General features: G+C 39.1%; 1 protein-coding gene across 1 annotated transcript in view; it reads right to left on the bottom strand.

The window, feature by feature from the left end:
- Positions 1 to 1780: 1780 nt before the first annotated feature.
- FMN2 (formin 2) overlaps positions 1781 to 21469 on the bottom strand; it is a 302966-nt gene continuing 283277 nt past the window's right edge. The window contains exon 18 of the mRNA XM_075862445.1: positions 1781 to 2089. Within this exon, the coding sequence (XP_075718560.1) occupies positions 2060 to 2089 (30 nt within the window). The 3' untranslated portion in view covers positions 1781 to 2059. The remainder of the gene's footprint in view (positions 2090 to 21469) is intronic.

The following is a 21469-nucleotide window of genomic DNA, read 5'->3' on the forward strand; positions in this document are numbered from 1 at the left end:
TATATATCTGACCTTCCATCTCCTCAGTTATATTGGGGGGTCTATAGATTACACCAAAAGTAATTTTTTCAGTGTTTACCTCCCTTTCTAGTTCCACCCACAAGGTTTCAACCTCCTCACAGTCTTCACCCACTATTGTCTCTTTCACACTCGCCTTCATATCACTTCTCACATACAGACATACACCACCACCTTTCCTATTTGTCCTGTCTTTACGAAAAAGTGTAAAACCCTGTAGATTTACAGCCCAGTCATGTGAAGAGTCCAGCCATGTTTCAGCAACACCAACTATATCTATATTTTCTTCCAGTATCAAGGCCTCCAGCTCCCCCATTTTGCTTGCTAGACTTCTGGCATTTGTGAACATACACTTTAACTTGCCTGTCAGTTTTTCACTTTTATTATCAGAAATGTGATTTGACATTAATCGGTCCTTTTTATTTACACTGATGTTTTGTAACGAAAGGATCTCCTTATCTTGTTGTCTAGTCCTCTCCCCACATTCTGTTTCTCCCCCCACCAATATAGTCTGACCCCTCTCTAACCTGGCTACCCCTTTTTTTTCTACATTGACCTCCCTCCTCAGCCCTAGTTTAAATACTCCGCCACCCCAGCTAGAATTCTCTCCCCCAGCACAGCGGACCCCCTTCCATTTAGGTGCAAATCATCTGCAGAATACAGTTTGTACCCCAATGAAAAGTCAGCCCAGTGCTCTAGGAACCCAAATCCTTCTCTCTAACTCCCATACAGCAGAATCCTTTCGGATTCACAACTACTACAACTCAATGTTTGTTGTATAACTTAAGACATGTACAGCGGACATTCCGGGTCAAAAAACTGCACCACAGTTTGGTGCGGATTTTTAACTGGAATTCCCTGCGGTGCACAGGTCGGATATGCTCCATGCTATTACGCAGCGTATCCGCCCCATGTGATAGTCACACGGGATGTCTAAGACACTTCGGTGTCTAAGTCACATACTGTTATCTAATTAAACTGTTTTTTTTCTAGTACACTGAGATTCATTTAAATACGCTTTTTCTTAAACTATAGTTATATCTGTATAGATGTTGAAATATAAAGTTAACTACTGGTTGCTCAAAATCAATATAATCCGTTTTACTCTAAGTAGGTAGAGTGATGTAAGCATGACGACATTATGAAATAAGACTTAAGGTAGCTGCCTTTCCCATCTTGGACACTTATCCGCTGGATATGCCATAAATGTCTGTCCGTTAGATGCCCCTGACCCTCATCCAAAATAATTTTGCTCACGCTATCTCTGACGAGGTGGTCGGGAGTAAGGAAACAGCTAAGCTACTCTGTTTACACAACTCCCATAGAAGTGAATGGAAGTTACGTAAACAGCATAGCACGGTGAGCTACGCTGTTTCCAGAACTCGGGAGTTTATCTCATAACAAGATGTTGTAACTATGAATGACAGAAACCTATGACTTTGTGAGTAAATCTCTAATAGGTTAGAATACTAGAATTTCTAAGATATAACTAGTATGGACTACCAGAACACAATTACGATAGTAACATTTCTCAGAGTCTGTGCTTTCAGAAAATATATGGGTATGACAAGTGTGTAAAATGCTGCAACTGACATTGCTATTAAATATCCATGAACCAAACCAGCAAACTATTAAAATGACCATGATTAAAATATGGGCATTCGTTTTCATCCTGAGGAAAGTAATTTTCTAATTTGCAGATTCATTAATAAGATGGTAAATGATGTTAAAAATGGCAAAGAAGCTACAAGCATATTCTGACTTTATTACACAAAATTACATATTTTTATGAAGTTTGTTAAACAAGGAATTCCATTTAACTGATTCTGATCACAGTACATAGTACAGAAAATATCTTTTGCATACATGTTGATTCCCTTTCCAAAATGCAAGATTGAATATTTCATTAGTTTTTTTATTTGCCTACTAAAAAAATAGGGAATTTATTGTCATGTATTCTTGTTTATATCCATAATGTTACAAAAATGGCACACCACTGAAATTGACGACATCACCTTCTTCTTTGGGTCTTATTGTGCTGTCATTGTGTTAGCAAGCTCAACTTTGCTTTCTGTAAATATAGAAAATTTAAATTAGACATAGGATAAAATATATGTAACAGACGTTTAACATACTTTATTAGCATAAAAAAAAATAGAAATTGTTTTCGACAGTGTCACTCGGAGCTAAAATTATAACTAAAGAGCATTTGTCCCTGTTGTTGTAGGACAATTTTCTAATTTTTACATATACAAATAAAACTTGAATCATAAAATAAAAATATCATAATTTTATCCCTATAACCATACATTTTCTGAAAGTAGACACCGGGCACAATGTGAAAATGCTATCCAGCGCTTTACACTCATGGGCGCCTTCATGTAATTTTGCTTCAAAGAGATATTATTTTTATTCAATTTTTGCAAAACATGTTTGTAGCTAAAAGTCTGACCCAAGCGGAGTCTTAGACCAGAACCGTTTTAATCATAGGGATTAAACTTTTCACGCCGACAATCTGTAGATTCACGTCCTATCCGCATATACCCCGTGCAGTGAGGACGTGAATCTGCAGACCTCTACTTCTGCCGGCGTAGCGCTGGGGAGATCGCTCAGAGGCCGGCGGTGTCAGTGTCCCCGGCTCCACAGCAACAAAAAATAATTAAAAAAAACCAATGCTAGCATCACTATTTTTTTGGTCATCACCCCTCCCAAAATATAGACTAAAAAGTGATCAAAAAGTTGCATGTGTACCCCAAAATAATACCAATAAAAACTACAACCCGTCCTGCAAAAAACAAGCCCTTACACCACTTTTTTGAATGAAAATTAAAAAATGTATGTCTCTCAGAATATGGTGACACAAAAAATAAATAATTTTATAGAAAAGTGATTTTATTGCGCAAACGCCACAAAACATAAAAACTACGCACGGTGCACACTGTAAAAAAAAATAAAAGGACAAGGAACATTGTCAAAATGTATGTGTTTTTTTTGTCACTTTGCTTGCCAAAAAATCGAATAAAAAGTGATCAAAAAATCACATGCACCCTAAAATTGTACCAATGAAAACTACAGATTGTAACGTAACAAGTAAGCCTTCACACAGCTCCGGTGGAGAAAAAATAAAAAAGTGTTTAGAATATAGCGACAGAAATTGTGCAGAGCGTTCCAAAAGCGGATAAGATTGGGCACTATTTATCAGTGAGACATCGGCCACATATCTATAAATTATTATTTATTTACCCCATTATACCCTCTTATTATGCCCTGATGTACTCCGCACAGCTTACATATTCCTCACACATTATAAACTGAAATTCCAGCAAAACCCCAAACAGAACTATTACCAAGCAAAATCTGCGCTCCAAAAGCCAAATGGCGCTCCTTCCTTTCTGAGCTCTGCCATGGATCCAAACAGCAGTTTATTACCACATATGGAGTATTGCCGTAATCGGGAGAAATAGCTTTACAAGTTTTGGTCGCTTTTTATTATTTATTCCTTGTAAAAAAAAAAATTTTTTTCAGAAAAAAAGTGGATTTTTATTTTCACAGACAAACTCCAATAAATATAGCAAAAGACCTGTCGGGTCAAGATGCCATCTATACCCTTAGATAAATTCCTTGAGGTGTGTAGTTTCCAAAACCACTTTTGGGGTATATCCACTGTTTTGGCACCACAAGACCTCTTCAAACCTGACATGGTGCCTAAAATATATTCTAAAAAAAGGAGACTCCAAAATCCACAAGGTGTTCCTTTGCTTCTGAGGCCGGTGCTTCAGTCCATTACCACACTAGAGCCACATGTGGGATATTTCCAAAAACTGCAGAATCTGGGCACTAAATATTGAATTGCGTTTCTCTGGTAAAACCTTTTGTGTTACAGATTTTTTTTTGTTACAAATGAATTTCGGCAAAAAAAATGAAATTTGTAAATTTCACCTCTACTTTGCTTTAATTCCTGTGAAACGCCTAAGGGGTAAATAAACTTTCTGAATGCTGTTTTGAATACTTTGAGGGGTGTAGTTTTTCAAATGTGGTGATTTATGGGGTCTATCTAGTTCATAAGGCCCTCAAGGCCACTTCAGAAAAGTTCTAAGCCTTGTAACGTCCTAGAAAAATTAAAATAATGCAAATATAAAGTAGACATATGGGGGATGTTAATTAGCAACAATTTTGTGTGGTATTACTATCTGTTTTACAAGTAGATACATTTAAAATTCGAAAAATTATAATTTTTGCAATTTTTCTTTCAATTTTGGTGTTTTTCACAAATAAGCTATGAATTTATTGGCCAATTTTTTCCACTAACACAAAGTGCAATATGTTATGAGAAAACAATCTCAGAATCGCTTGGATGGGCAAAAGCATTCCAGAGTTATTACCACATAAAATGATACATGTCAGATTTGAAAATATGGGGCTGGTCCTCAAGGGCCAAAATGACCTTGGTCGTGAAAAGGTTAAAGGCTGCACTGGGCCTCCATCAGTGTTACAAACCCCGAACCTGGACTGTGTTGCCAGAGGCCACATTTGCTCTTCACCTGCTACCCAGTAGAAGGACTGCTGGCAGGACCGGTGAAGGACCTGCTAAGATCCCACCTACTCCATGTAATGCTTGATATTACTGAGGTAGGGAATCTTCCATTGTGTAAATATAAAGCATATGCATACTTCCCAACCATCCCACTTTTCGGAATGGGTGTTTCTGAAGGGGCTTAATTGACGAACTGTGGAAGGGCCTTCAAATATCCCACAAATGGGGATTCAAAACTTTGGCAGTATGTGTGTGTATGAATGAGAGTGTGTGTATATGTATGAGTATGTGTGTGTGTGTGTGTGTGTGTGTGTGTGTGTATATATATATATATATATATATATATACACTACCGTTCAAAAGTTTAGGGTCACTTAGAAATGTCCTTATTTTTTAAAGAAAAGCACAGTTTTTTTCAATGAAGATAACATTAAATTAATCAGAAATACACTCTATACATTGTTAATGTGCTAAATGACTATTCTAGCTGCAAACGTTTGGTTTTTAATGCAATATCTACATAGGTGTATAGAGGCCCATTTCCAGCAACCATCACTCCAGTGTTCTAATGGTACATTGTGTTTGCTAACTGTGTTAGAAGGCTAATGGATGATTTGAAAACACTTGAAAGCCCTTGTGCAATTATGTTAGCACCGCTGTAAACAGTTTTGCTGTTTAGAGGAGCTATAAAACTGACCTTCCTTTGAGCTAGTTGAGAATCTGGAGCATTACATTTGTGGGTTCGATTAAACTCTCAAAATGGCTAGAAAAAGAGAGCTTTCATGTGAAACTCGACAGTCTATTCTTGTTCTTAGAAATGAAGGCTATTCCATGCGATAAATTGCCAAGAAACGGAAGATTTCCTACAACGGTGTGTACTACTCCCTTCAGAGGACAGCACAAACAGGCTCTAACCAGAGTAGAAAGAGAAGTGGGAAGCCCCGCTGCACAACTGAACAACAAGACAAGTACATTAGAGTCTCTAGTTTGAGAAATAGACGCCTCACAGGTCCTCAACTGGCAGCTTCATTAAATAGTACCCGCAAAACGCCAGTGTCAACGTCTACAGTGAAGAGGCGACTCCGGGATGCTGGCCTTCAGGGCAGAGTGGCAAAGAAAAAGCCATATCTGAGACTGGCTAATAAAAGGAAAAGATTAATATGGGCAAAAGCACACAAACATTGGACAGAGGAAGATTGGAAAAAAAGTGTTATGGACAGACGAATCGAAGTTTGAGGTGTTTGGATCACACAGAAGAACATTTGTGAGACGCAGAACAACTGAAAAGATGCTGGAAGAGTGCCTGACGCCATCTGTCAAGCATGGTGGAGGTAATGTGATGGTCTGGGGTTGCTTTGGTGCTGGTAAAGTGGGAGATTTGTACAAGGTAAAAGGGATTTTGAATAAGGAAGGCTATCACTCCATTTTGGAACGCCATGCCATACCCTGTGGACAGCGCTTGATTGGAGCCAATCATATCCTACAACAGGACAATGACCCAAAGCACACCTCCAAATGATGCAAGAACTATTTAGGGAAGAAGCAGGCAGCTGGTATTCTATCTGTAATGGAGTGGCCAGCGCAGTCACCAGATCTCAACCCCATAGAGCTGTTGTGGGAGCAGCTTGACCGTATGGTACGCAAGAAGTGCCCATCAAGCCAATCCAACTTGTGGGAGGGGCTTCTGGAAGCATGGGGTGAAATTTCTCCCGATTACCTCAGCAAATTAACAGCAAGAATGCCAAAGGTCTGCATTGCTGTAATTGCTGCAAATGGAGCATTCTTTCACGAAAGCAAAGTTTGAAGGAGAAAATTATTATTTCAAATAAAAATCATTATTTCTAACCTTGTCAATGTCTTGACTATATTTTTTAGTCATTTTGCAACTCATTTGATAAATATAAGTGTGAGTTTTCATGGAAAACACAAAATTGTCTGGGTGACCCCAAACTTTTGAACGGTAGTGTATATATATATATTTATTTTGTATACAGACCTGTATACATATGTTGGGGGTATGTGTTTTATGCGTATATGTGGTGTGCATGTATATATTAAAAATGTAGCAATGCAATTACATCTGTTTCCTGACTGCTTGTTCAAGTCTACGTGTGCAATTACTGCACATGTATGTCTTAATTGTTGGGTAATTTTAGAAACTTTATTGAACTTGATATTGCAATGTCGCTACAGTATATATCAGGTCTAGTCCAACATTTGAGGAAATACAGAATAAAAAACAAACTTTTAGAAATCATAAAATGTGATTATTTTTTTTCTATAGGAGCAGCAAAATTTAAAGACTGCTGGCCTAGTATTTTATGTTCTATCAGGACAGCTATGTGTATATACTAGTATATAGATACTGCCGCACTGATGTTATATGTATATACTACTAAATTAATTAGATAAATTTTCCCTTGAGGCCTCTGAATTATTTTTTTAAACAGAATTGTTAAATCGATTCTCTAATGGCGCCATAACTCCGAGTTACAGGAGGAAGCTCCGCTTCGCTGCCTCATCAACTGTCTGGACGTGGTTAGCTGGCATATAGTGACAGTTGGTTGAAGGTCGCAAGCTATGAGCTACAGCTGGGGATGAGCCTGTACGGCATGATGGACAGACCATACCAGCTATCATGGGGGATGTGAACTCCCTATTGGATTTTGGTCCCTTGCAAAATAGTGTTTCCAATATTATGAATTTATTCCAGAATTGTTGTATTAAATTGTCACGTATCTTATTAGTTTTTAATTAATGTTTCTATATGTTTTTATTGACATGTTCCATGTTTTATCAATAATTTTAGCGTGCGTTTATCTCATTCTTTACTTCTGTTCAATACTTTTATTGTCAGCCAAAATTATGCATATGTTTTTGATCTTACTCTTGGCAAGGATCAGTAGGGAAGGAGCGCCATTTGGCTTTTTGAGTACAGATTTTGCTGGATTGGTTTCTCAGCACCATGTCGCTTTTGCAAAGCCCCTAAGGTACCAGTACAGTGGAAACTCCCTGAAAGTGACTCCAGTCACAAAACCACACCCCTTAAAGAATTCATCTAGGGGTGTAGTGAGCATTTTGACCCCACAGGTGTTTCATAGATTTTATTAGAATTGGACAGTGAAAATAAAAAAAATCCTTTTTCTTCAATAAGACGTAGTTTTAGCTCAAAATGTTTCAATTTTCTCAACAAATAAAGGGAAAAAAGAACCCCAACCCTAGTAAAGCAATTTCTCCTGAGTACGGCAATACCCCACATGTGGTCATAAACTTCTGTTTGGGCACACAGTTGGGCTCAGATGGGAAGGAGCGCTATTTGCATTTGGAGTACAGATTTTGATGGATTGGTTTCTGTGCGCTATGTCGCATTTGCAAAGTCCCTGTGGGACCAAAACAGTGGATCCCCCGAGAAGTGACCCCATTTTGGAAACAACACCCCTCAAGGTATTCATCTAGGGGTGTAGTGAGCATATTAACCCTGCAGGTGTTTGGCATAAACTGGTGTGCACTCGATGTTGCAGAGTGAAAATGGGATTTTTTTTCCATAGATATGCCAATATGTGGTGCCCAGCTTGTGCCACCATAACAAGACAGCTCTCTTATTATTATGCTGTGTTTCCCGGTTTTAGAAAAACCCTACATGTGGCCCTAATCTGTTGCCTGGACATTTGACAGGGCTCAGAGTGAAAGAGTACCATGTAAAATTGAGGCCTAATTTGGCTAATTGGTTCACAATTGCAGAGACTCCGATGTGAAATAATAAAAGAAACCCCTGACAAGTGACCCCATTTTGGAAACTGCACCCCTCAAGGCATTTATTAAGGGGTGTAGTGAGAATTTTCACCCCACAGGTCTTTTCCATAAATTATTACGCTGCGGGTGGTGCAAAGTAGAAATACAAATTTTTCCCTAGATATGCCATTTCAGTGGCAAATATGTCGTGCCCAGCTTGTGCCACTGGAGACACACCCCCCAAAAATTGTTAAAAGGGTTTTCCCGGGTATGTCGATGCCATATATGTGGAAGTAAACTGCTGTTTGGGCACGCTATAGGGTTCAGAAGGAATGTAGCGGCAATCGGCTTTTGGACCGTGAATTTTGCTTGGTAGTAGTTTTGTTTGGAGTCTTACTGGTGTTTCCGTTCATAATGTGGGGGTACATGTAAGCTTGGCAGAGTACATCAGGGGCATAGTCAGGTGGTATAATAATGGGGTAAAAAAATCCCCAGGCTGAGTTGGCAACTAGGAATTCCACTCAAGTGGTGGCCACTGATGTCACTGTCCATATATAGACAGGGACATCACGGCTTCCCTCTAGGAGCGGAATCCCCGGCCTATACTCTGGCTGAGGACTCCAGTCCTAGAGGTTGTCCCAATGGCGCTATCTTCAAGGGGAGTGTGGCACTATCTACATAGACACTGTGGCCCTATATAGGGGCACTATATACATGGGCACTATCTACATGGGCACTGGCACTAGGGGCAGCTAAGAGGGCAAATGACTGTATAAGGGCAGCTGGGGGCATTATACCCTATGGGGGCAGCTTTGGGGGCACTAAGTTGTATGGGGCAGCTATGGTGCATTATATGGTATGGGGCAGCTATGAGGGAATTTTGCTGCATTGGGCAGCTATGCGGCATTATGCTGTATGGGGGAATTTGTTTGGGCATTATATTGTATGGTGGCATCTGTGTTGGCTTTATACTGTATATTAGCATCTATGAGTCAGTATAATCTATGGTGGCAGCTATGGGGACATTATACAATATGGTGGCAGCTAGAGGGCTTTATACTGTGCGGTGGCAGCTATTTGGTATTATAATGTATGGGAGGCACTATGGAAGCATGATACTGTGTGGGCTGAACTGGGTGTGTATGGGCGGGGATTGGGTGGGATTAGAGGCGTGGCTTAACGTCAAAAAAGATTTGCTGTGACTCGCTGCATCGGTTGTCGCTCTTTGTGATACTTGAAATTATAGCACTGTCTACAGGGAGGGCTGTATAGCACTGTATGGGGAGACTGTATAGCACTGTCTACAGGGGGCGCTGTGTAGCACTGTCTACAGGTGGGGCTGTATAGCTCGATCTACAGGGGGGGTTGTATGGCTCTGTCTACAGGGGGCTGTATAGAACTGTCTACAGGGGTGGCTGTGTAGCATTGTCTACAGGGGGCTGTATAGCACTGTCTGCAGGGGGCTGTATAGCACTGTCTACAGGGGCCTGTATAGCACTGTCTACAGGGGGCCTGTATAGCACTGTCCACAGGGGGACTGTATAGCACTGTCTACAGGGGGGCTTTACGGCACAATCTATAGGAGCGGGCTGTATGGCACTTTCTACAGATGGGCACTATCTACAAGGGTGGGCTGTGTGTGGCACCGAGGGGAGGGTGGCCCAGTCAAAAGTTTGCTATGTGGCCCAGTGTTTCCTAGTTACACCCCTGTGTGTGGTCAAAACAAAGAACTGGCACACATAGCTGCACAAAGGACATGGGGCCAGTCTTTACGTGTGGAGCAAAGATGATTTAGACATTAGTATAAGAACAGGTTCTTTACAGTTAGAGTAGTTAAACTATGGAAGCCCTACCACAAGAGGTAGTAATAGCAGGTACAATGACTGTATTCAAAAAAGGGCTAGGTGCTTATCTAATGGAAAATGGCATTGAGGGTTATAAATTATTTAGCAATGAATGATGTATAATTGTTTGGAGAAAGTTGAAACTTGATAGACTTGTGTTTTTTTTCAACCTGAGTAACTATGTAATATGTGTGCCATTTCAAACGCCTCAGTCTTCAGTATAAGTTACTGTCTCAACCTAAACAGATAGGCTAACTTTGACTGCCAGATCTTCAAACTTACTATAATGCTATACTTTGGGGAGTTGGATGTGTCCGACCCACCATGTTAAAAACTCTCAATACGAGGATATTAAACTTTGATTATAAGGCAACAACGAAGAACAGCTGATATGGGTTGATTTTAATCGATCACTGATGAAAGACCTCATAAGCAATATTAAATTAGCTACCTAAAATAAGCAGTTTTGCATTGTTTAAATTCAAAGCTCAATTTAATTCCTACCCCTTTACCTTTAGCCCCAGCCAGTACGATCTCCTACATACTATTCAGTTACCAATTTTCAAGATACCTACGGTATGTGGACCTCTCTTTCTAATACTCCTATCCCCCAATGCTTGCCAGATGGAAATCCTGTCATGTCCTCTTGGCCTTCTTCTACTCATCAAAAATCTGTAAACTTCTTGCAACAAACATCCAAATCTGTAAACATTTCTGAATAAAAAGACCCAGAAGGAATCGAACATTGCTTGAGATGTTAAAAATGACACAACCTGTTCCTAAACTGCTGTCCAAGATATATTATAAATTTTCTTCTTCTCCCCAAAATAAACTATTACTCTCTTGGGAAAAAGAAAAACAAATCTTAAACAAACACAAAGTTTATCCTAGCCCACTCTCATGGCTTCTATAAATGCTTCTTACTCCCAAAAAATCCCTCATATAAGCTGTTGTCTAGGTGGTACAGAACCCCTGAGCTACTTCACCACCTCAACTTATCCGGTAGGTAGTTATGTTGGAGGTGTCAAACTCCTGTAGTGTCCCTATTACATATCTGGTCGTTCTGCCCTGAGATTTCTCCTTTCTGGAAGAACATAGAACGTTATTAGCGGCAAATGCTAATTTTACATTATTCTCAAACTGTAGATGTAGTACTACTTTCCATGTCTTAAAAACATTATCGACCCTCTAAGCAAAACTTGTTATCCCTTCTTCTAGCTCCAGCCAAACAATGAATGGTTGAATAAAGTGCAACATATTTATCAATTTGAAGAATTGTCTAGCTGGGGAAAACCACATGTACTCCCTATTAAAGAAAACATGGTTCCCATTAAACTAGACTAAAACCCATCTCAATTCACTACCCCATAGTACGCCCTTGAAGTCTGTGAGGTCTGTGTATCTTCTCTACTCCACTACTGAAGCGACCTTTCACAATATACCACCTACCTAGCACAGCAAGGTTTCTCCATCCTACAACAAATTTTCTTTGTATTTTATAGTTCTCTTTGTTACCTTGACCCTGTATCAGCAAATCTTAAAATACCATACCTTGTTTGGCTTGAATATATTATGTTGCTTTCTTTATGCTATTCACTTCCATAGGACATCCATACAACCTCATCTTTGGACTTAACAGATCTCTGCTTTTTCCGTTAAAATAAAATAAAAAATCTATTGTATTAAAGAGGTTTTCCGAGTTATTTAAAAAAAATTGTCCAATGTAGGAGGGTTGCAAGTAAAAAGAGCCATTACTTACCTCACAGATCCCCATCATTACAGCCCCACCGCTCCGTTCCACCCCGCAGATGTGCATTGACATAACTGTAGCGATGACGTGCCCGTATACCCACGTGATCGCTGCTGCCAAGCACTGGCCTCAGAAAACCTGTGCCGTATACCCACTGAAACCAGTAATTGGCTCCTGCGATCATGTGGGTTTACAAGCACATCATCGCTGCAGCTATGTCAATACACTGGCGGGGAGGAAGGAATGAAAGCGGTGGCGCTGGAACGACGGGGATCCGTGAGTTGAGCAATGGCTTTTTTTTTTTGCATCCCTACTACCGTGGCCCATTTTTTAATTAACTTGGAAAACCCCTTTAACTGTAAAGTATCATTTAAAATTATAAATAAAGAATTAAAAAAAATAAAAGTCCCATGTTACTCCCATTTTAAACAATGTTGATACAAGTGCCGATCTCCCTCTCTATTTTTAGTAGTTAGTTTTTCCATACATATTTCAAAATTTTGGAGGGTATGAAAATGATCAGAAAATATTTGCGGTAGGCGCACCAATCTGTTAGAACGGCCCTTCCTTAGGTGCACAACACCTCCTAAAAACAATAGTTTAAGATGTACTTCGTTTAAAAATGCGAGCGGACAAATGGCCTGACTAGGTGCAGGTGAAACTGATCATCTTCTTACTCTTTAGTAGAAAAAAAGACCCCTTATATGTAACAGAGACAACACATATCCTGTCTGATTTGTAAGGGGGGAGTGATAACCTGGTTAGGGTTGAAAGGCTGCACAGGGGGAGTGATGAAGATAACAGGTTGTAATATTTTTTCCTACTGTCACTTAAAGAGGCTCTGTCACCAGATTTTGCAACCCCTATCTGCTATTGCAGATTTTGCAACCCCTTACCTGCAAACGCTGATGCTGCTGCAGAATCAACTGTAGCCTCTGGTGCCGATGTGGCCGTCACGATGCAGGACCTGTGAGTGACGTCACAGATCTGCACTGTCACAAGCTGGGCGTTCTGAAGAGAAGAGGATGTTACTTCTCTTCAGAGCGCCCAGCTAGTGAAAGTATTAAAAACGCCCCGATGTACGCACATAATACACGCCCACTTGGACTTTTACTTTTAAACACACCCACTTGGACTTTTGCAAGCCTCATTTGCATAACTACAAAAATGGTCATAACTTGGCCAAAAATGCTCGTTTTTTAAAAATAAAAACGTTACTGTAATCTACATTGCAGCGCCTATCTGCTGCAATAGCAGATCGGGGTTGCAAAATCTGGTGACAGAGCCTCTTTAAAGTACTTCCCCTCCCTTAGATAGAGTAAGGCTCCTCGTTCTGGCTCCCATAGCAATGCATTGAGAGCCTGAGTTCCAGTTTTCTCAAAAGCACAGTGATTCCAGACCAAGTCAGAATGTGATCACGTGGGCGGCGTGGGACCAGAAAACCAGGTGACGCACGGATTGGTAAGTATTTCAGCACACAGCACCCCACTGAACACCAATGTACAAATGGAGAGAGAGAGAAATAAAAAAAAAAGTGGAGTGCTTCTTTAATATTTAACATATGTCTACTTTTGAACATCATCTTTTCTAGGGACGTTACCATAACTTTGCTAATAACTTTAGCAACAATTTCTCACATTTTCTAGTAAATTTCCATAACCTATTTTTGTAGAGATCTGTTCAGTTCTCAGATGGCTTTGAGAGGCCTATATATTATAAAAACCTTTATATTTTATATTATATATATATTATAAAACCCATAAATCACGCTATTTAAAAAAACTGCACCCCTCAAAGTATTCAAATTAGCATTTAGAATGTTTCTTAACCCTTTGGGTGTTTCACAGAATTTAAAGCAAAGTGGAGGTAAAAATTTACAGGTTTTTCTTGCAGCAATTCAATACTAATCCATTTTTTTCGTAACACAGAAGATTGAAACACAGTTCAATATTTAGTTCCCAGATTCTGCAGTTTTTAGAAATATCCCACATGTGGCACCAGTGTGCTACTGGACTACAGGCTCTGACATGAAGGAGCACTTAGTGAATTTTAGGGCCTCCTTTTTATTCTAATATATTTTAGGCACCATGTCAGGTTCGAAGAGGTCTTGTGGTGCCAAAACATGGGAAACACCCCCAAAAATACACCATTTTGGAAACCACACCCCCAAGGAATTTATTTAGGGGTATAATGAGCATTTTGACCACACAGGTTGATGAACAGGTATTTTTGCTGAATTTATTGGAATTAGGCCATGAAAATGAAAATTTAAATTTTTTCTCATATAATAAAGTTTTAGCTTAGATATTTGATTTCCATATGGAATAAAGATGAAAAATCACCCTAATATTGTGAAGACATTTTTCCTGAGTATGGCAACATAACATATGTGGTCATAATCTGCTGTTTGGACACATGGCAGAGCTCAAAACGGAAGGAGCGCCATTTAGGTTTTGTAGCTAAAATTTTGCTGGAATAATTTTTGTGTTCTATGTTGAATTTGCAAAGCCCCTTAGGGATGAAAACAGTGGAAACTCCCCACAAGTGACTACATTTGAGAAATTACACCCCTCAAGAAATCTATCTAGTGGTATAATGAGCATTTTGACCACACAGGTTTTTTGCTGAATTCATTTGTATTGGTTCGTGAAAATCTAAATTTTTTCCAATAAAATGGGAGTTTTTTTACTTTTACCAAAGGATTAAAGGAAAAAATCACCCCAATATTTGTAAAGCAACTTCTCCTGAGTACTGCAATACCCAATACGTGGTCATAAATGGCTGTTTGGACAAAAAGCAAGTTTCAGAAAGGCAGCAGCGCTATTTGGCATGCAGATTGTGCTGGATTTGCTTCTTGGTTGCTATGAGGTAACTGAGGTATCAGTACAGTGAAACCCCCTTAGAAGTGACTCCATTTTGTAAACTACACCCCTCAGGGCAATCATATAGTGGTGGAGTGAACATTTTGACCTTACAGGTGTTTCATAGATTTTATTAGAATTAGGCAGTGAAAATTAAAAAATGTTTCCCCCAATATATGTAGTTTTAGCTACCGATTTTTTTTTTCATTTTCACAAGGGGTAATAGGAGAAAAAACACCACACAATTTTTTACTAAATATCTCCCGAGTATGGCAATACCCCATCATATGTGGCCCTAAACTGCTGTTTGGGTACATGGCAGGACTCAGAAGGGAATGAGCGCCATTTGACTTTTGGAGCTCAGATTTTGATTGGTGTTCAGGCGCCATGTTGCATTTGCAAAGTCCCTGATGTACAGTGGAAAACTCTGAGATGTGATCCCATTTTGGAAACTTTACCCCTCGAGGCATTAATCATTTGCCTGGACATACAGTATGACAGGGCTCAGGAGTGAAAGAGCAACAAGCACATCCCACCTTGTGGTCGGTTTTTAGTGACTGATGGTGGGTTGTTTCTGTAGACCACTAGGTATTTAACATCTTACCTAATCTGGTTATCTCTTCATGTATGGTCCATCTTTTTAATTTGCATTGTGATATTATACATTGTATTTATATTTAATAAAGACTTTCTATTTTTTGCATATGATTCTCTGGGTGCTATGTTCCCTTTTTGTTCGCGTATAGGTTGTATATATGTGGATGTAAACTGCTGTTTGTGCACACTGTAGGGCTCAGAAGTGAGGGACTGCCATTTGGACTTTGGAGCACAGATTTTGCTTGGTATTACTTTATGGTTTTTTTTACTGACATTTTAGTTTATAATGTGGTGGCATATGTAAACTGTGAAGTATACATCAGGGCATTATTAGGCGGTATAATAATGCGGTCAATAAATAATCCACAGATGTGTGGCCAGTCTCGCACTGATAAATGGTGCCCAATCTTATCTCCCTTTTCGAACACACTCTGCACCTTTTGTGTCGACATATTCTGAGAGCTATTACTTATTATTTTTTTTGTCGACAGAGCTGTGTGAGAGCTTATTTTTTGCAGGACAATCTGTAATTTGATTGGTACCATTTTTGAGTTGATGCAACTTTTTGACCACTTTTTCGAGAAGCCAGGTGAACAAAAAACAGCATGGTATTGTTTTTTGCTTTATTTTGCTTTATTTGTTAGTGTTCTCTATGCGCTATTAATGACCTATCGACGTTATTCTGCTGGTCTATACGATTACGTCGATACCATATGTATATAGGTTTTTTATGTTTAACAGCGTTTGCACAATAAAATCCCTTTTTTTAAAAATAAATTATTTATGTTTTGTGTCGCGATATTCTAAGAGGCATACATTTTTTTATATTTTTATGAAGAAAGCTGTATAAGGACTTTTTTTTAATGTGGTTGTATTATTTATTTGTACCATTTTGGGGTACATGAGACTTTTTCGATCACTTTTTTTCCCATTTTTCTAGTAGGCGAGTTGACCAAAAACCATTGAATCTGTTTTTTATTAACAGCCTTCACTGTGCGGGAAACATTACGTGATAGCTTTATAGATCTGGTTGTTATGGACGAGACGATACCAAACGTATAGTTTAATGTTTTAATTTTTTCTTATAATAAAGGACTTTTTATGGGGAAAAAGGCAACTTTTGGTTTTGTAACATGAAACTTATTTTTATGCAATATTTTTATTAACTTTATTAAACCTTTTTCTTTCCTGTGCGCCACAGGAACGTCCACTGCAGCACTTACCGGCATCCCAGAAGGCCGCGCTGGAGGGAGGAACACAGACTTCTGGGTAAGTATGAGATTTTTTTATTTTTCTGAACTGCGTTTTCTTGCGGCGGGATCGCTGCGAACTCGCCACAAAAAACGCAACAACTGCTATTTATTGCGGGATTTACCTACCCATTGAATTGGAATGGGAAAAACCCGCAACAAATAAGCAGCGTTTACGCACATACAATTAACATGCTGCAAGATAAAATTACGCACCGCAGGTAAATTTCTGAGCATTTTTTACACTCCAAATTTATGCAGCGTGTGGATGAGATTTCGGACACCCACCGATCAGCAAGTTACCCCTTACCATACAGATAGGGGGTAACTTGTTGTAATCGGAATAACCCCTTGCCATGCGTTATTGTAGGTAAAACGGCCCTTTTACCTGCAAAATTGTGCAGCCATAAAGGGGTAGTAATTCATGGCTGCACGATTTTGCAGATAAAGGGACATTTTACCCGAATTAACGTGCGGCCACTAACAGGCCATTTGACAGCCGCACCCAACATGGTGATGGTGCGGTTGTTGGCTGCGTCGCGACCGTGTCAGGGCCGCTCCGTGTGGCCTTACCCTAAAACTATACAAATCTATCTAGTTTATAACACAAGTAACAAACATAAATAATGTAAATAATTTCCATATTTAACAACGGAGTATAACACAAAGCACTCATATAACTAACTTATAATGACTTTATTGTACTATGCTGCTTCCGTAACTGACATCTACTTCTATGGGAGTTATGGAACCGCATAGTTCAGCAAGCTTTGCTGTTTGCATAACTCCCCACCATCTAATCAGGGAGTGGCCAGGATGCAGCAGAAGCTGAGAAAGGCAGAATGGGGTTTAGGGGGCCCCGTTCTAGTGATAGGCACAGGTTCCAGAGGTGGGACCCGAAACTATCGGACGTTTACGGCATATCCTATAGTGTTGTAATTCGCAAGATTAGTATACAAAAATAGTAAGAACATCACAAATAGCATATTGATGAATGACTGTCACATAGTGAAAACTATTTTAATATACACCAAAAGGAATCTTTTTGTTGTGTTTTATAGCTTGAGACATGTGACTTAGTAAGTTGATTCATAAGTCTTCAGGTGTGTGTTGTAGTCAGACGTAATTCAAGAGAGACAGTTAATTTATATATTAGTAGTAGTAGAAGAACATTAGAAAGTGTATAAATATTTCTATAAGAAGTGACATTTCAATTATATAAGTGATATATCATACATCAGTTATGATTAATAATATAAAAGTTGTTCAATAATGAAATGATGAAGTTTCTCTGAATGTATAACACTCATGGAGCTGAAAGACAGCTCCTTTCCCATGTGGTACTTGGAAAACAATATATATTATCGGAGAGATTTTTGCCTTCGATGGACCATTACATTACTAGTGAAGAATGGACTAATAAAAACACACATGTAACACATTGCTATTCTATCTCATTGATCAATCTAATTGAAAGTAATCTCTACTGAAATGGTTGATATAATCTGAACCATAAACTAATCTAGATGTTAAAATAACACAAAATCTATGAATTAGTTTATTTGTCTTATAGAAAATAGTTCTGGTAACCAAAAGATATTATCTCAAAAAAACTGACTATTGTGTTACATATGTGTTAAAATAATCAATATGTATCATTTGCGTGGTGCTGAATGGACAGCTCCGCTTTAAATGATACTGTAAAGCAGTGTCCAAAAGTGAAAAAAATTGATTTTCCTCAAATAGTGTGTACATAATTGGAGAAAAAGGTTTTTAGTAGACATTTGTTGATTGAATTTGATTTAATTTAAGCATAATTTTGGCCTGAATAATAAATTGATATTAATATTGTTTTTTATGTCATCAATTATTTAAAAGTTTTTTAAATTCAGGATTTTTTAAATGAAATGTTCGAGATTTGATCAATAAATATACATCAAATCGTTCCTGTAATTCATACCTATTGGGAAACGAGTGTCTAATTTTAAAATCCATAATGCTTCTCTATTGCGAATTACAACACTATAGGGTAACTACGACACAAATTTTGTTACATACAACATAGAGTTAAATTTCCAAATCCAGCCCTAAACAGTCACCTGATTGAATGTCTTTGACTATATATATGTGAATTTTATCCTTGCAAAGTAAGCTATGATTAAGGACCCTAGTGGTCTGAAACGCGTAAGCGTGGTCCCGGGAGTTTTGTTTTATCCTTGGTTTTAAAATGACCTAAATAAAATTGGAATTTTAATATTAGAGTGCTGGATCTGCCTTTTCTACACACCATTTTTGTTAAGATTATGGCGATACCAAATTTATAAAACAAAAATTGTTTTACTACTTTTCCAGAATCAAAACACTTTTTTTTTTTTTTAGAAAATAATTTGTTTTGGTGTTGCTGCATTCCATTCTTGTTTTGGTGTTGCTGTATATCATTATATTTTTATTTTTTGTCGACCTAGTTCTATGGTTGTTTGTTTTTTGCGGGACGAGCTTTTGTTCTTATTGGTACCACTTTGGGGTACATACAACTTTTTAAACCATTTTTATTCAATATTTTGCTCGGCGGCATGAATGAAAAACAGCAATTCTGCCACTGTGTTCCAGGTTGTTGTTTGTGTTTTTTACGATGTTCTTTGTGCAAGATAAATAACGTAATAATTTTATTGTATGGCTTGTTACAATTGCGGCAATACCAAATGTATTATTGTTTTTTATTTTTTTGTTTTCCATATTAAAGCAATTTGTGAGGGGAAACTCTTTAGTGATTATTTTATTTTCCTTTTTATTTCTAAACATATAAAGTGTAGCTAAACGTTTTGTTACATACAACATAGAGTTAAATTTCCAAATCCAGCCCTAAACAGTCACCTGATTGAATGTCTTTGACTATATATATGTGAATTTTATCCTTGCAAAGTAAGCTATCATTAAGGACCCTAGTGGTCTGAAACGCGTAAGCGTGGTCCCGGGATTTTTGTTGTATCCTTGGTTTTAAAATGACCTAAATAAAATTGGAATTTTAATATTCGAGTGCTGGATCTGCCTTTTCTACACACCATTTTTGCTTCAATTGCCTGCAGTCGATACAGGATCAGTTCAGGAGTATCTACAAGCACCCACAGCGTTTGGATTAATCACTTATTCTTTGCATCAGTCAAGCATCATAAAAAACCGCATTGGAACGCACCATTGCAACCATGGCGTGGTGGTCATGAGGTGAGCGAAACTTTTAGTAAAAATTTTTTTTTATATAATCTTAACAACCCACAGACTAAAGTTAACAAGTTATTTAACAACAATGGTGAAATTGCTCGTTTTTTTTTTTGCAATCCCCCCCCCCTCCCAATAAAAAAGTTAATAAAAGTTTATCAAAACGTTATACGCCAAAATTGGTGCTAATAAGAAATACAACTCATGACGCAAAAAACAAGCCCTCATATGGGTACGTCGATGGATAAATAAAAAAATGATGGCCCTCGGTTTGCAGTGATGAAAAAACAAACCTGTGTTGTGAAGCCCAAAATAGTTGCGTCCTTAAACTGGTCTTTACACTAAGCATATAGATCATCTATCCACAGGATATGTGATAAATGTATGATCCCTGGGGGCATCACCACTAAGAGCCCAACCGATCACTAGAACGGCGGTCCTGACCCCATTCCTCCTCACTAGACGATCGCAATGAGGAGAATTTTGATTGGAGCAGTAATCGCACATGTGTTCTGCTGCTCTATTTAATGTCTATGTGGCCAATGGAAACAGCCAAGATGTAAGTGCAATAGAGTATGCCTAAATGTAAGTGCAGTAGTGTATGCTTAAATGTAAGTGCAAGGGTCAGTTCACGTGTTGCGTAAATACTGCAGTTTTTCAGCAACGGAATTAGTTGTGGAAAATCCGCAGCAAATGCAGTAGCAGCAGAAATTGGCCTGCGGTGCGTAATTTTATTCCGCAGCATGTCAATTGTATTTGCATAAACGCTGCTTATTTGTTGTGTGTTTTCCCTATTGAATTCAATAGGGAGGTAAAAGCCGCAACAAATAGCAGTTATTGCGATTTTTTTGCAGCGGGTTCGCATCGACCCCGCCGCAAAAAGACGCAATTCAGAAAAATAAAAGAATCTCATACTTACCCAGAAGTCTGTGTTCCTTCCGCCAGCGTGGCCTCCTGGGATGATGTTTCATCCCATGTGACCGCCGCAGCTAATCACAGGCTGTAGTGGCGGTCAAATGGGATGAAACGTCATCCCGGGAGGCCAGCCTGTATGACGTCAGTGGGCCGGTCTCCTTGGATGATGCTTCATCTCCTGTGACCGCCGCTGCAGCCAATCACAGACTACAGCGGTCTCCTGGGATGAAACGTCATCCCAGGAGGTCGGTCGGCTAGCAGGCCGGCTAAGTGCTGCAGTTTTCCACAGCAGACCTTCTGGGCGAAAAACTGCACCACAGTTTGGTGCAGTTTTACGCCTGGAATACCCTGCGGCACACAGGGCGGATACGCTGCGTGCTTTTACACAGCGTATCCGCCCCGTGTGAACTCATTAGTGTATGCTTAAAGCTACTTAAAGGAGTTGTCCACTTCCAGACAACTGATCCCCGGATAGGTCATCAGTATATGATCGTGGGGGTCGGACACCTGGACCAGGCATGGATTAGCTGCTACGGCTGCCTTTGTGCACCGGACGTACATGCCGGAAGAAGTTGGCTCCGGTCACGGAATAGCGGCCGAGCTGCAGTACTGCAGTTCTGCTCCTATTCAAGTGAGTAGGAGCAGAACTGCAGTTCTGCAGCATTGCCACTATGCAATGTACGGAGCCAACTGCTTCCGGCTCTGAACGTTGCATACTGTGCAATGACATCCGATACCCACAGGCAGCAGAA

Source organism: Rhinoderma darwinii, chromosome 4 (genome assembly GCF_050947455.1).
Source record: "Rhinoderma darwinii isolate aRhiDar2 chromosome 4, aRhiDar2.hap1, whole genome shotgun sequence".
Lineage (NCBI taxonomy): Eukaryota > Metazoa > Chordata > Amphibia > Anura > Rhinodermatidae > Rhinoderma > Rhinoderma darwinii.